The sequence below is a fragment of the Strongylocentrotus purpuratus genome, unplaced genomic scaffold, assembly GCF_000002235.5.
Source record: "Strongylocentrotus purpuratus isolate Spur 01 unplaced genomic scaffold, Spur_5.0 spur5_scaffold_6, whole genome shotgun sequence".
In the NCBI taxonomy this organism is placed as follows: domain Eukaryota; kingdom Metazoa; phylum Echinodermata; class Echinoidea; order Camarodonta; family Strongylocentrotidae; genus Strongylocentrotus; species Strongylocentrotus purpuratus.
Genome location: NW_022145612.1, coordinates 38,489,418 through 38,506,154, shown reverse-complemented (window position 1 = coordinate 38,506,154; position 16,737 = coordinate 38,489,418). Strand labels below are relative to the sequence as shown.

At 39.7% G+C, this 16,737-nt stretch overlaps 1 protein-coding gene across 2 annotated transcripts; it reads right to left on the bottom strand.

The window, feature by feature from the left end:
* Positions 1 to 8,941: 8,941 nt before the first annotated feature.
* eve (even-skipped-like protein) lies at positions 8,942 to 14,356 on the bottom strand. Of its 2 annotated transcripts, NM_214651.1 has the most exon segments (7): positions 9,683 to 9,791; positions 9,794 to 9,804; positions 9,807 to 10,103; positions 11,918 to 12,078; positions 13,369 to 13,566; positions 13,569 to 13,576; positions 13,578 to 13,878. In NM_214651.1, coding segments are annotated over 7 exon segments (882 nt in total). In that variant the 5' UTR covers positions 13,775 to 13,878; the 3' UTR covers positions 9,683 to 9,781.
* Between the last annotated feature and the right edge of the window lie 2,381 nt (positions 14,357 to 16,737).

Genomic DNA, 16,737 nt, shown 5'->3' with positions numbered 1-16,737 from the left:
AGCAGGCAAAGTGTTTTTCTTACTCGTTTTTTGTGCAACATCAAGAATAGGGGAGTGTAATTTTCGCGTGCTTTCTTGGCGCCTCGACGTGTCGTCTGCTTAAAGCTGATACGCCATTTACAGGCGCTTTGGGCAAGTGCACCAAAACAGGCCGCCAATCGGAGGCCCATTGCTGCAGCCTCTTGAATGCTCAATCATGCTTGCCCATTATAGTGTAAGGCAACATCAGCTTTATGCCCTGTGACTGAAGGTGGATGTAAAGAGAAAAGTTAGTATTGTTACATTAAAATCTAACAGTTAGATACAAATTTGTATTATCAATATTCATAGTCTCTATAATATTACACCCAATATTCTAGGCCACAAGTATTGTTTCAGCCTAAGATAATTTTGGCAGACTAAATTCAACTGACTTTTGATATTAGGAAAGTAAGTAGGATAATTATGATGACTGGATTGGACTCGGGAAAGCTTAGTTTACAGGAAAGTAGCCAAGGGACTTACATAAGCTACACTCAAATGTCTTGTCCTAGTGGATCTCGCAAGACAATCGGGTTTGATGTTTGTCACTGTTTTACCCACTGATTGCACCTTCCCCATGATTTTGTTCTACCTCGTCAAAATAAGTCTTATCCTCATAATGATCGTTTCCCGGTTTACAAGATTTCTATAATTATTGAATATAACATACTGTCTGATATTTCAGTTGAACTGATACAGACTTATATTCTATTATGCCTGAATGACGCACTGTTATTAATGGGCAAAGACACTGTAAGATGAATATCTTTTTAATGTCAGTGTTACCACACTGTTTCGCTACTCGGACTCGTAAAAAAAAACTTTGTTATTTTATTTCTCTCTCATAGTCTCATTACACAGCTCTTCTCAAGTACCGAGTGACAATAAAACCGTTCGCTTTCAGGTCCTCCTTTAACCTTGCTTGATCTTCTCATAAAGGTATTGTTGTTAATGACGTTGTCCATTAAACGCTATGACGCAGCAACGTTCTTCATATTAAACGAAGATTTCTTCGAAAACTATCAGTGGACGGCTGTGCGGGGGGGGGGGGGAGGGGGTGGGAGGGTTGGGAGGGGGAGGTCGAAGCCCCCATTGTACCTCCTCGCTGACTCCTGCTTGATATGTGCCATAAAGAGCTGCTGCGGGTAATGATGACAAGGAGAAATAGTGACGAATTGTACGAGCCTTCCTTAAATCCGCCCAAAATGAATAGCTTTTAAAGGATCTCGGTTCGTCATCGCACCGACCTTTATGCCTTCCAGCAAAAGTTCGACACTACAGGGTGTCTCATAAAAAACAGCAGTTATTTAGAACTAAGGCTTGTAGAAGCTCAGTAGGGATTTAAACGGTAACTTAAGCGCTATAAAAATTAAATATTATTATTATTATTAACTTGGGAAAGGCTTTCATACGAAATAACATAATATTCCTGTTCCGAATAGAGCATCATCCCTTTTCATCCAATATCATTTTCCCTCAGACATTTTCAACCAACATTTAAATGTTTTATATTGCTATAATATGATATATACTATTCAAATTTGAAATGATTGTAAAAGTAGTTATTGATTGAGATGGAATATAATTTATTGTATATTTGATGGTTGTAAAGCGCATAGAGAATTTATTATTATGCGCTATATAAAAATTACTTTATTATTATTATTATTATATGCTGAGGTTGCTAAAGATATGAAAATTGAAATAGATTAGGCCTATGTGAATGTCGAAGTTAAACAAAAAGAAGAAGACATATGATATGATTATATATATTTATATATACGTGTATGTATTTAAACTGTTGTTATTGATATGTATGTTAATAATTTGTATATACTTTTTATTATGACTCAGGTTTAAAGATGCAGAAATGAATCAATCTATTTTAATACACGCACGTGCCCCGGTCGTGTGGAATATTCCTTGGTTCATGATCGTGGATCCACCATTGATCATGATGACTTGCCATACTATCATTAACGGAAGTTTTATTGCTACACACTCTGTACTCGTGTACTGAATTTTCTCAACTACTTGTAATGTGTCGCATTTCCCAACAAACGATGGCGACCTATTACAAATCATCTCTTCGAAGCTCAAACGAAGAGAGCGAGAGAGAGAGAGAGAGAGAGAGAGTGTTTATCGAATTAATTGGCATTCAAATATTAACATCTTACTTTTTTAAGTCAGAGCACTCGCTCCTTATTGGAGGTATTTATTCATACACACCCTGTACTTATGCTGGAGTTCTCAACTCCATGGACTGTGTCACAATACCTAACAGGCGATGGTGACCTATTAGAAATCATCTCTTCCAAGCTCAAATGAAAATGGAGAGAGTTTATCGAATAATTTGGCAGGCATCATCACGCATGCCATGTATACTGTCCCATACTCGAATCCTGCATGAAATGTATGTGTACATAATGGCATCTTATGTCAAATCGGCAAATTTCAAACAAAGATTTTAGCTGGCAATACAAAGTTTTGGGAAATTTTGAAGATTGGGTGGACAGTGATTCTTTACAATTTTGATATATTTGGATGCCCCTGTGGATGTATTATAAGCACTAGAAAATTTAGCCCCTAAAACACTTCTGCTTTCGAGAAAAATTGAATATAAAAATTTACCAGTGCTCCCGGTAAATTTTGAAAAATTTCAAATAGCGATTACGGCCGTACAATGGTAGCTACGACCCTGAAAATCTCAGAATAATGTAGTTGTGATATCTACTTACCAAATGGGAATAGCTAATCTGTAGATTTTTGTCAAGAAACATTGTTTTATAGCTTAATTAATATCTTGACCTTGAGAGGGAGCTATACAACATAAATAGTTCATAATTTACAATTTCATAAGTTTAAACTCAATTTTAACCGCGACAACGATCACTGAATATTGTTGGATCAAATATGCTTCCAATATGTTCATTCAGGCCTGTGTTCATTAGAACCAAATTCATGACCCCCGATACCAAAACTTTGTATTACCTTTAAAGTCTTGGATTTTGTATATCACGCTATGTAGCAAACCTCAAAGCGATGCATTGTGGTCGGATTTTTTTCCCTTCAATTTCCACGAGGACTGTCAGTCATTATGTTTTAAAAAAAATTAAAAAAACTAGGTTGATTTGTTATTGATTTGTTTATTAATTTATTTCATTATTTCATTATTTATTTATTTATCTATTTATTTATGATAATAATGATTATAATAATAATCGTTTAAAGTCCACTCCAAAGTTAAACCGAAAATGGAAATTCTTTTTGCCCAATTGATCGTGAGGCCGGCAGCCACTGAGCAGCGCCAGATCGACGTTGCTATATCCCTTATTGTTGAACACCAAACAAAGTAGCAGCAACTCAAGGCCCGGTCACACAGCCCTCCACGGGCGTATCACGGCCGAATCACGGCCAAAAATTTCTGCCCGTGAAGCAGACGCTGTTGAGGCCCGGTCACACAGCCCTCCACGGGCGTATCGCGGCCGAATCACGGCCAAAAATTTCTGCCCGTGAAGCAGACGCTGTTGGACGCTTTGAGGTCGCGATAAAGACGCGATACAGCCGTACTTTACCCGTCGTTACACGCGGTAAGAAATTCACACGCGGTTGGCCGCGCGAAAAAGTTTTGGGCTGCCCAAAAATTTAGACCGCGGGTAATCGCGGGTGGTACACGTGGTACACACGCGGTAAAGACGCGGTACAGACGCGGAACGAACGTGCTAGGACGTGCTACGGCCGCGGTTAAGACGTGGTTACACGCGGAATTGGACGCGAAATTTTAGCGGGTAATCGCGGGTGGAGCACGGTCATAGCACGTTTGTTCCGCGTCTGTACCGCGTTGTTATCACGTGCATTAGCGTGTGTACCGCGTGTAAGCGTGGTAGGCCGCGGTACCGCGGCGCTTCATCCGCGATAAGGACGCGGAACAGTCGCCGGCGTCTGTTCCGCGGGCATACCACGGGTAAACCGCGGGTAAGCCAATTTTGCACATTTTCCACCACGGGCAACCGCGGGCAAAAAAAAATCGCGAAATTTTACCCGCGATACAGACGCGAAAGGCTGTGTGACCGGGCCTTTGGACGCTTTGAGGTCGCGATAAAGACGCGATACAGCCGTACTTTACCCGTCGTTACACGCGGTAAGAAATTCACACGCGGTTGGCCGCGCGAAAAAGTTCTGCCCTAAAATTTAGACCGCGGGTAATCGCGGGCGGTACACGTGGTACACACGCGGTAAAGACGCGGTACAGACGCGGAACGAACGTGCTAGGACGTGCTACGGCCGCGGTTAAGACGTGGTTACACGCGGAATTGGACGCGAAATTTTAGCGGGTAATCGCGGGTGGAGCACGGTCATAGCACGTTTGTTCCGCGTCTGTACCGCGTTGTTATCACGTGCATTAGCGTGTGTACCGCGTGTAAGCGTGGTAGGCCGCGGTACCGCGGCGCTTCATCCGCGATAAGGACGCGGAACAGTCGCCGGCGTCTGTTCCGCGGGCATACCACGGGTAAACCGCGGGTAAGCCAATTTTGCACATTTTCCACCACGGGCAACCGCGGGCAAAAAAAAATCGCGAAATTTTACCCGCGATACAGACGCGAAAGGCTGTGTGACCGGGCCTTTGGACGCTTTGAGGTCGCGATAAAGACGCGATACAGCCGTACTTTACCCGTCGTTACACGCGGTAAGAAATTCACACGCGGTTGGCCGCGCGAAAAAGTTCTGCCCTAAAATTTAGACCGCGGGTAATCGCGGGCGGTACACGTGGTACACACGCGGTAAAGACGCGGTACAGACGCGGAACGAACGTGCTAGGACGTGCTACGGCCGCGGTTAAGACGTGGTTACACGCGGAATTGGACGCGAAATTTTAGCGGGTAATCGCGGGTGGAGCACAGTCATAGCACGTTTGTTCCGCGTCTGTACCGCGTTGTTATCACGTGCATTAGCGTGTGTACCGCGTGTAAGCGTGGTAGGCCGCGGTACCGCCGCGCTTCACCCGCGATAAGGACGCGGAACAGTCGCCGGCGTCTGTTCCGCGGGCATACCACGGGTAAACCGCGGGTAAGCCAATTTTGCACATTTTCCACCACGGGCAACCGCGGGCAAAAAAAAAAATCGCGAAATTTTACCCGCGATACAGACGCGAAAGGCTGTGTGACCGGGCCTTTAACGTCTGTTGGTATGACGCGGCCGGGGTTCGAACCCACGACCTATCTATCTGTCTGATTATTTGCTAAGACCTAATCGGTGTTCTGGGATATAATGAGAGGCGAACGCTCAGTGGTAAAGCAGTGGTCAAATACAAATTACGTTAACTAATTCAAACAATCTGCATGTTAGGTCTTCAAAAAATTCAAAAGTATTATTGCCCCGACACGACACTAATATCTTTCGACAAAGCATTAATCTACATTTGCCACTACATACCCAGGAGAAAAATGGGGACTTGGTAGGATGACGAATTTGTTTGTGTTAGTAATTACCATATGCCCTCACGGTGACCATGTGGCAGGAATACTCCCTAGTGAGTGGAGATGGTGCACATTGTGTGTAAATGCATCCGATGAACGGGGTAATAATATTTATTATAATATCGCTTAGCGACAGTATTTCGTATTATTTCATTTCATTTCATTTCATTTATTTTCATATTTCTCATGTTACATAGCCTATACATTTCAAAATAAAGTACAAGTTATTTTTTGTAGTAATAAAATAACAATCAATAATACATAATAAGTAACTTAAAGATAAGTGGTCAATATAGAGTACTGATTTAAGTAAGAGAAATAAAATTAAGATGGAACCTAAACATGAAAGCAAGCCTGTAAAGCTGTAGGCCCATTAAGCGCTATATGAATCCAGATTATTATCATTAACTATACACAGAACGGTCATCCGTTCTTGTCATTAAAGAAATAGACAAAACTAAAGTGAAAAATCTGAATCAAGAAATGTCCTTGTCAAGAAGAAAAAAAGGGTAGCTAAGTAATAGTTGCCATTTTGCTCTGCATCATTTAAGTCTTATCTGTGATAGGGTAGGTGCCGACGAGTCTACCCATGTCGAATGTTGAATACCCAGCACATCAAGGAGATATTTATGAAATAAGATATGGTCAAAGTTGAAGTTATTGATTAGTTGACTAAATGGTGCTAAGGTTTAAGGATACGAGATATGGATACTGGGAGAGAAAGAGACAGAGACAGAGAGAGGCAGAGAGCGATAAATAGAGAGAGAGATATATAAAGAGAGATAAAGATATATACATATATATATAAAGAGAGAGAGAGGGAGAAAGGGAGGGGATATGGAGGGATGGGGGATGTATGAATAAATGAATAATAGTCCCGCTTCGACGCGTTTTCGGCCTTTCATCAAATGGGGAGAGTAGCTTATATCTGATGCGCTCTTATTGATCTAGATCATTAATTGGGGTCCTCCTCTTTTCCCAAACAAAATCTTGCTCCCGAGGGAGTGGCCTAAACAAAATGGCGTCTTGCGAGCGCGTTGATACGCCGAGTGCCTTCTGCGTGGTACGTCTGCGACGATAATAGCCATATGTATCTATCTATATATTTTGGGACAAAATATTCCATTAAAAGCGCGTGCGCTCAATTGCATTTCGAATCGAACGGCGGTGGGCCCCGTTCATGAATGAAATTCAATTCGCTTCAGTGCGGCCTCCATCCCCGTACTGATTTGACTGCATCTTTCCACATACATTTGTAAATATGATTTTATATTGTGCGCCCCACATTTTTGATCTTGTTATGCATGTTTTGATGGTGATTTTGTTTTTGTTTCAAAAGATAAAATAAAAAAACCTTGAAACTTGGAGAAAGCAGGTTAAATTCGTTGGGAAATGGGCTGGAGATTTACTGGCAGGCAATAATGTACAATTAACGCATCAAGAAAAAAATAATCGGCTTAGCGAGATGACCTTCTATTTGCCATCATCTCATGCCAAATCATCGCAAAATATGACGATGAATTCTTTAAATTCCCATTTTAGGCGACAGAAAATATGACTGTTCATTGAAAAAACTAGCTCTTGATTTAGGTCGTTATATTCGCATTGCTAATCCCTTTGATGTTACGTAGGATCATTGGCAATATGAAAGCACTTAGATTTCGCTAATTTTATTACATATGTTTCGCCTTTTAGCGAAAAGGAGGCCATGGACAATACAGCACAGCATTAGCTCAAATCCGCTAATTTCACAAATTGGACTCAAAATGCACACTCTTTAATTCAAAATGGGAAACTTGAACGGAAAAGATTCTTGTATCGACCCTTTTAACAGCTTGTAGTAGATGAAAAGATGAATGAAATTGAGCTTTTAATGTGAATGTTATGAGCCATGATTTCAATGCAGTGCCTCCCTACTTAGAAAAAGCAATGAATAGATGATAACAATAATATAATACTCCTATAAATGGATCGAGAATAATTATTCCATATTATGTGATGCATGATTACAAATATCAAATTTTAATTTTAATTCTTTCTCCTTTTTTCGGTCTCCTTTTTTCTAATAGAAATTTGGAAAAGAAGTTTGAATTTTATCTCTGTTTTTAAGTATCATTGTAACGCTGATATTTCGTTTGTGTGTATAAGCATTAATTTTGTTAACACTTAGCTGTCGCCATTGTTTCAATATTATACATCATTAATTTCATTTTTAGCGGTGCTATAGTGGATTTAGTCATTTTAATGCCTTTTCAATATCTTTTTTTTTTTAATTTAGTTTTTTCTAAAAATTGTCAGGCATCTTTTTACTGGTTTCTTAATAACAATACCTCTCTCTCTCTCCTTTTTTTTGGGGGGGGGGGTCGGGGGACTTCTCCCCAAAGTCATGCTTTCCGTTCACATTCCTTGACCAATCAAAATTTGAGTTTCCATACTCCAAAGCCATGTTGTAGTTCGTAATTAGGATTTGCGCATGGGCAGATAAAGGTCATTCGTACCCAAATTGTAAAACCATTGAGACGAATACTCGGATCCTGCTTATGAAAGTTATGTAATCAGTATTCATTTATGCACCAACAGTACATTTATCTGATACACAGGTGAAGTATTCTAATCAAGAGGCAAACAAAAGGTATTCATGAAACACCTCCATCACTTGCAGTGATTATTCTAAAATGCACAGGTGGAAAGTATCCATCGTGTTTAAGATCTGTGGATATTTTGGGGTCATGTCAGGTCCTGTCTCTCTCGGACCAAAATCATAAAGGTCCTCTTTAGCACATCATTCTTTCATAAACTATTAATTCTAGTTTGAAGAAAACAATAAAGAAAATATTTGCTTTCTCTTTTTATGTATGCTCCCCGAATACTTTCTCTCTCTTTTCCTCATGGTAAAACATATACGCCACATCTGTTTAAATATGTCTCTTCCTGTCATCATGCCCTAATGTTATTTGTTCATGCACTTTTCTCTGCTCATAATCCTTTTCTCATCTTGCTTAAATCTAAAATTAAGTCATGTTGCTATTGTATACGTCAGTTTTTATACTTCCATGACCATGATGACCACCCCAATTTTTTCTCTCTTCTTAGCCCAAAATGTAAAATGTTTCTTTTTACATATACATTATTCATTATCAGATGAAATGGTGAGTCTTTTCATTATATTCTTTACTCAAATAATTATATACATACATGCGCATGTTTATACATCTGTATTATACTTCCCGTACTCGCGCTATTCCTTCTCTCTCTATATCTCTCTCTATGTGTCCTCGTCTTTCTCACTCTCCCTCTCTCCCGTTAGTAAAGTACACATCTTTCTTTTCTCGTCCTCCATTTTTAAATTGCTCTCTCTCGCTCAATGTATATGTATATATCACCCTCTCACTCTCTCTCTCTTGAAGAAGCCACATCACATCACTGAGACAAGACAATTGAAATAAATTTTAATTTCAGTTTATTAATGAGAAATTCAATCAAAACATTCACTTGATTCACAGTCTGCATGAATACGCATAATAAATAAGATACAATATTCATAATATTCACATATTAATACATCAGGGTACATGGATAAACCCATAACCACTTACTGCCTCTAATACAGGTTCACCAAATAGCTGGCAAGACAACAACAAAATAACAAAATTAATTTATACCCGTCAAAACGGCTACACATTTTGTGCGTAGAGGAAATTTAAGTAGCCCCTGCAAAGTGCTAAACCTATACTAAACACTTTTTAGCTGACGATTTCAACAACGGATTTTCAAAGTTTTCAATGATACAATACTTTGGAGTTCAAAAGGTAAGCTACAAACATGACCTAGCAACATATTGAATTGATCTTTGTGTATGAATAATTTTCTTTAATATAGACATGATAAAAACTTTATTAATCTAATGTGAGTCACAAAGTCCATAATGTAGGCAAGCTAGAGCAGTCTTTCACGTCAAGTCTTTTAGAAACCTCCGGGGATCTGGAGGGCTAGGCCAGGGTGATGAACCGCAGGGTGCGAGTGAGGTGTCGACAAAACCGCTGGAACGTGAACAATGGCGGGATGATCTGGCGTACCAGTGACCGGACTGGAGTGCGGGGAGGATGTGCTCACGGGCGTGGTCGAGCTTGTAATGGGGGTCGTCGGAGATGGGTGTCGGTGTGGCGATCCTCCTGGGGCGTGGTGACACCCGCAGGGGGATGACGCTGAGACTGCGGGATGGGCCGCTGGTGGAGGTAGGTTGGTTGGTGGCAAGATGAGGGATGCACCGGCGGCTCTAGCAGCTAGGATGTCGGATTGGTGGTGGGCGGCAGCAGGGTTTGGAAACGGTCTTGCGTAAGGGTGTGCACCGAGACCATGTAGAAGCTCTGCTCGCGATCGGAGGTGGAGTGAGTAGGCGTCGGCCGCAGCAACAGGTGCAGGAGCTCCAGCGAGTGGGTGGTAGTAGCTGAGTGGAGAAGGGGTGTGGCAAGTGTATGGGGGCAGTCTCCCAGCCAGCATGAGTGAGTAGAGGTGATGGTCGAAATGGGCGTGGTGCGGCCAGGAGCATGCAGACATCGACATGCGTTGACGCTTATCCTTCATACGGCGATTCTGAAACCAGACCTGAACAAAAGAAAGAAAAAAGAAAACAAAAGTGAAAGATGCATTCGAATATTATGGGTTGAAAAACCTCCCTTACATCATGTTACCAAACTAGGCTAATGTAGCAATAGCAATTAGGGACGGCTGTAAGCACAGCATGAACACCATAAAGTACAGATGCCTAAAACCTGGAAAATTGGATGATGATACCACATCACGCTTATTCGATGTTTAAATAAATAAGAACCCCCGATGAGTGCTACTTCATTTCCGCTATCACCCCGATCCCGCTTCAAGATTATTTCTATCATTCAAGTACACTGGAATCATGAGCGGGCAATAATTAGCTCGAATGATTGAAGCGCACGACCCGGGAAGCTTCGGCTGCTCGGCATGACAGCTGTACGCTAGACCGCGTGCGTGGAACTAACTTGAAGGATGGGTGAAGGGGATGGAATTAGCAGTACGTAATTGCTAAATGATGGTCTATGCTGTAATCGTCAATCAAGTGTAAATTGTGTTTGTCTTGTAATTAAACACATGGTGAATCTACTTGTCAGGTTAAATACGCTCCGACTACTTTGAGGAGACAAATTGGAAGTGTAAATATGTCATGTAATTGGTACATCATGCATTACAAACAGTACAGGCGGGAGATCATGAGTATTACTTCACTCACCATGGGTAACCGCGAAATGATCTAATTATAATTTTAAAGATAGATAATTTGATACCATCAAAGTAGAAAGTGTCATCATTTAACTTTGACTCGACTTAATCAAGTCTCCACGAATTCATGTGTACATGACTTCTACTTTTTTTTTTAATAAATAGTTTTTGTTTTTGCACCTTGGATATGTTGGAAGGACAGTATTTGTAATTGAAACTGCACATTATAATTGTTACAAATCTTCTTATTCACGCTGCATTACTTTATTAATGACTCATGGCAGATTAACGATCTGAAATATATTTTTTCAGGGATAATCAAACGGTGATCAAATTTGAAAAAAGGGAACTATTTAAGCCGGAAGGAAAAAAAACAAAAAGCAAAATACGAAAGGCCTTCAAATGAAGCGAATCACTTAAAAAGGGAGTTGCACTAATGCTAATCCAACTTCGACGTAGTTTGTTCGAAGAGGGAAATTATAAAACGAGGAATTCACCATTATGTTATCCAAAATGACGCCAAGTCTTTGACTTTTAGTTACTTCAAATATTAATAGGTAAATTAAATGTAAATAATGTGTGTTTGAAAAGAAGGGATGCAATTGATCTGATTACCCTCTACTTGTATATAATCAGAGAATGATTAAAAATTGAAAACAAAAGTTTTTCAGCAAAACATTCAATCGACTTCAAATAATATAATTGTGACTTTATACTACTTATACAAGTAGAGGGTAATCGGATCAATTGCAAAAGTCACAATTATATGGTATTCTAACATATTAAATCCTGTCCCCATAAAATATATTCAATGCTTGCACATTTTGAATCTCTTTGTGGTTCAAAATTAATCATTGAAAAGTTTAATATATTGAATACGATCCTTTTACATTCAAATGTTAGAGAATAAGGAGAAATATAGTCTTTATTGCTTATTACGTATTTTAATTGACAATTTAAATGTGAAATGTAGGGTATCTAAAACAATTTGAAGTCAATAGAATGTTTTGCTGAAAGAAAAATTGTTTTGAATTTGTTCGTCTTTTTAAATTTATAATCATTCTCTTAATAATTTCTCTTTCGTAAAGAAACGAAATATATCATGTCACTGAAACTCAAAAGAATGATTTACAATTCTTTCGACAAAGAGCTGAGAAACTACATACCTTAATGGTGGTTTCTGGCAGGTTAAGAGCGGTGGCCAACTCGCATCGCTTGGGCCGGGACACGTAGTTCTCACGGGCGAACTCCTTCTCCAAGCGCCCGATCTGCTCCCGGGTAAATGCGGTGCGGTACCGGCGAACCTGCGATGGGTCTAGCGGGTCGGCTGTAGTAGGGAGAAATGAATAAAATTTCAAATTTGTTAATGATGTGTTCCTCTAAAATACATTGTATTGCAGAAAGAAGAGACGACCAGGTATATGATCTCGTGAAAACCAGACGAGATCAATACCAATCGAAAATTAGACATTTAAAAGGTCCTCAAATTTTAATTTGGTTATAGTATAATAAAAGAAAATATGTATGCTTATTTCTTTTCGGGCGATTTCAACAAAAATCTATTTTTTTAAAGTAGAAGTTTTAAAAAATGGCATGTAAACTAATCGAATAACACGAATATTCGTTTTATGGATAGCGATTGAAAAGTAAAAGCTTAGTTTAAAGTTTTTAACTTTTATTTGAGATACATTTGAAGAATAAGGGAGACTCTTTTTGGTGTCTTTTTTGTTACTAAAATGAATGGTATCACAACACATTTCTAACTTTACATCACAGTTTTACTCCGAAATAAATACGCCGTCATCATCATCACAATTAAAACTATGACCACTTTTGAATGGGCATACCAACAAACCAACCCTGACTAATCAATAGCTTATTAATAAAAAAGTGCAACTGACACTTTTGGGCTTGTATTGCCATGTTGACTTCCCCCATAATTATCGCCCATGATGTGAAATCATAGGGTGTAAAATCATGGGCGTGAATGCGAGAGGAATATCTTTGCATGTCAAATCTACCAACACGTACATAACCATGATCATGCGATTATTAATGCGCGTGTCTAATTATTATTTTCTATATGATTAGAGCGGGACGCTGGTCTCGCGTCCCCCGGTCGTTGTGGCGTGACGCACGACAAGTGCCGGAGTAATCAGCTGAAAAATTGAATTTCTAAACCCAAGCTTGTTCTCTGTTCAAACACAAGTCGTGTACCTAACTGAAACCGAAGAAACCACAAGCAAAAACCCCTTTTGAAATATAAATTACATTTATTAAACCTTCCAGTATCATTATTCGTGGTAACTGCAAGTTACAATGTGTATATAAATCAGTTTATCAGTTAATCTGTAAACATGTACAACACAATATATACATATACATCATCATGCAAGCCGATACTTATAAGCAGCAATAAAAACAATATAGTATGTTGTTTTTATATACATGTGCAATGTTTAAAGTTTAACTTTAACTGATAAATATATCTATCAGATCTATTCGGAGATAATTTGAGGATTTGCAAATTATGTCATGAAAACATTAAATATCTTTTAGTTTCGATCAACCTTGTTAAAGAAGAGAAGAGATGAGAAGCTATAACTCATTGACTTACCTCTGAGTGCAGAATTTAAGTCGTTCTTGTGGAGCCCAAACTCCAGGTTGTCGGAGCAGCTGTCCGGTGACAAACGGTCATCCCACTTCCCCAGTGGGCTAGACTCCCGGGAGTAGTCGTGACCGTTTAGTATAGAGTCCTGGTGTTCGTCGCCGCTGAGATGCTCGCCCTTGACGGGAGGACTTGGTGATCGAGACAGAGGATGATGATGATGGGCCGGGTGACGAAAGTCCAGGGTCTGTGCTGAGGGGATGGCGTGCGATATCGGGAACGGTAGCATGGTTGGGTGATGGCCGATGGTGGAGGGAACGGCGACGTCACCGCCCGTGTTTGTCCGACTCATGATGACAGCAGCAGCTGATGAAGTCTTGGATGAACTGCTGGTTGAAACATCGGCGTAGGGCATAAAGAGCGTATGATGACGAGCTTCAGACGGGGCTGCTACGCCACCGGGTGATGCTCTGGGTGTGGTGGTAACGTTGTTGTTAGAATCTTGATGATGGTTCTCAGTCGTGGGGAGCATGGTGCTGGAGAAACTCTTGTCCATGTTAAACAGAAACCACTCGATCAATGTTTGCTTGCTGTCGACCAATCCTCGACTTTAAATCAACTCCAAATCAAATCGGGACGAGAAGCACTAGTCCTAAAACTTTCTCTCTCTCGATTGGATGAAATATCTAAACATCAATTTATCGTCGGCGCTCTTTGACTTTCGGAAATTGATGTCGACCGGTCAGAAAGTGCTTCTCCAGTCAGGCTCACTGACGAAGTGGTTGTCGAAACCGGCAGAGTAAGAAAATGTCCAAGTGATATTTTCGACGGCGATATTTAAAGGATGTGATTATAAACACCACTTGCGTATCAAGTTACAACTGATATCAGTAGCACATTAACAATGCAGACGAGTTCACTTTCTCATCGGGGCGGCTTGAAAACATGAAGACATGATAACTTCTCTCTTGGGTGACGAAATTGTAGAATGATGATAATGCTGCTTTCTTCCGATATAAATACGGTGAGTTAAAATAATTCATGACCTTACGAGATTAGGTAACACCCAATAAGGGGGTAGTGCTTTTGAACTTTGCGCACCAATGAGGGGGCGTTCCCCCTCTTGTTATGCTAATAGCCGCTTCCAAGCCGAAGACTCTAAACGATGTAATAATCAAAGCTCCATTACACGGAGTCATCAATAGCGAGCGCGCACAATGGCGTGCGGACACGGCGGGCAAATAAAAACAACAAAAGCGCGTTCTATCGAACCAGTCAAGTTGAAAAGGCTCGCTCATTTACACGTCAATAGCACACAGTGGCACCGCGCTCGACCCCCTATGAACAATATAAAAGGCTCGTTGATATAGATGCTGGGGATGAGACACTGATATCTATTCATGACACAAATTGGATCGTCTTATTCCTTTCTTACAGCTTTCGCTTTCTGATCGCCGACGTGATAAAGGGCGAAGATTCGAAAAGAAAGCCAGTCGTCATTGAAACTCTTCATACTTTTGTCTCCCCTCCAAATATCCTGTTAATACCATATACTTTGTTTCTTTAACTTTACAGCTTTCTGGCTATCCATGCATTCACTGAAGTCTGTGTACCATTTTACGAGCCCTTGGCGTTGTATCTTCCCAAATCTTCCTTTCATTCGACTAATAGAAAAGCTTAGCTCCTACACTAGTCTACATCATCACAATGCTCCATATTATTTACTCACAAAGATGTCGGGATGGCAAACGCACACTAAAAATAAACAACAAAAAGAGAGTTTCGATTTTCAGTTTAATTCGAAGATCAACTTAGAGAGTTTCTTGTAAGGTATTTAAGGAACATTAAAGGTAGCGCTGTGAGTTCGGTGATATTTCTTTGGGTATATCTTGATTAGTCACTGATCATAAGAAGGCTAATTGGATTTATCGATAAAAGCAGATGAAATTGAGCTCCGTTTTACGTTAAAAGCCAGGCATCTTTTTGGGGTCGTTGCCCTCAGGTGTATGGTACATCGTGTATGTATCATATCAAGTGGAAAAACATATCAAACAGGTTTTAGTACATGTACTAACATGCTATTTCACTGTATACAAACATAACACGATAGTGAAAAGTAAAAGTTTAGCATGAAGGTGACAAGATCGTGAGAGAATTGGATATCAGTGACAGTGTTCTTAAATACACAAGTCAAGATGATTTTAATTATTCGACATAAAGTAACACAAAGTGTGCGCTTAGAAACGCCTTTATAAAGCGCCCTATAATGTAATTATTATTATTATTATTATTAACACAGTTTTCTCATTTGAATGTTTTATCAGATTTGAGGCGCCGTAAAAATCATGAGAATCGTCATTTTGAGCTTATGAACACTAATGTGGTGTACATTACAGGAACGTACTTAGCGATATATATACCATTAACAACTCATTTCAATATATCTTAATTAGGTGAAATGTGAAAGGAAAAGTGATCATCACTATCTAGCTTAATATAAATACGTCTGGGAATCATATCAGTGCGCCTACGTATTTGTATCTATTACGAAAACTTCATTGATAACAAGGGGGAATCAAAATAATACCATGACATATAAAACATAGACTTAATACAGGGAAGTATATATTTGAGAAGCTGTTATCTAATGACTAGATGAGAAGAAAAAGATATGTACAGTTGTCTCCAATTTATGAGGGACATAATTGATAACATTTAGTGGATTTTATAAACAAAGAGTGTGCATTTGATCATCATTAATTTTGTGTATGTACACGTGTGGAGAGATGAGAGAGAGAAACACACAAACATACGAGAGAGAGAGAGAGAGAGAGAGAGAGAGAGTGTGTTATGTGTGTGTAGGAAAGAGGAAGAGAGAAGCTAGGTTGTTTTTACAGAAATGAATAGGGGAAGGGAGAGGAAGGAGAGAGGAGAGAGAGAGAGAGAGAGAGAGAGGGGTTGGGGGAGTAGTAAAAAGAGGGAGGGACATTTTCAACATAGGGCTTTCTATAGGTAATTGGCGCCGCACCGTACGGAGCATAATATACACAAACACAGTGGCGTATAGTTAGACACGCCATGCAAATGATATAGTTTGTATAGTATAAATGTTGTACCAGATTCAACATAATCTGAAAAGATGCTAATTTCCAGTTGAATCTATTCCTTTTTACATTACGCAATGCAAGATAAAGGCTCATCCAACATTCATTTAGCAATAACATTACCCAAAAAAAGTATATGACTGCCTAATAAAAGAAGTCTGTACTAATTTGTGCTTAATCACTATCTTTTGAAATGAAATGAAATCTTCTGCAAGAAAAAGCGTCCAATATGAAACTATTATGAACTCACTTGAACGAACATGTCTCTCAAACT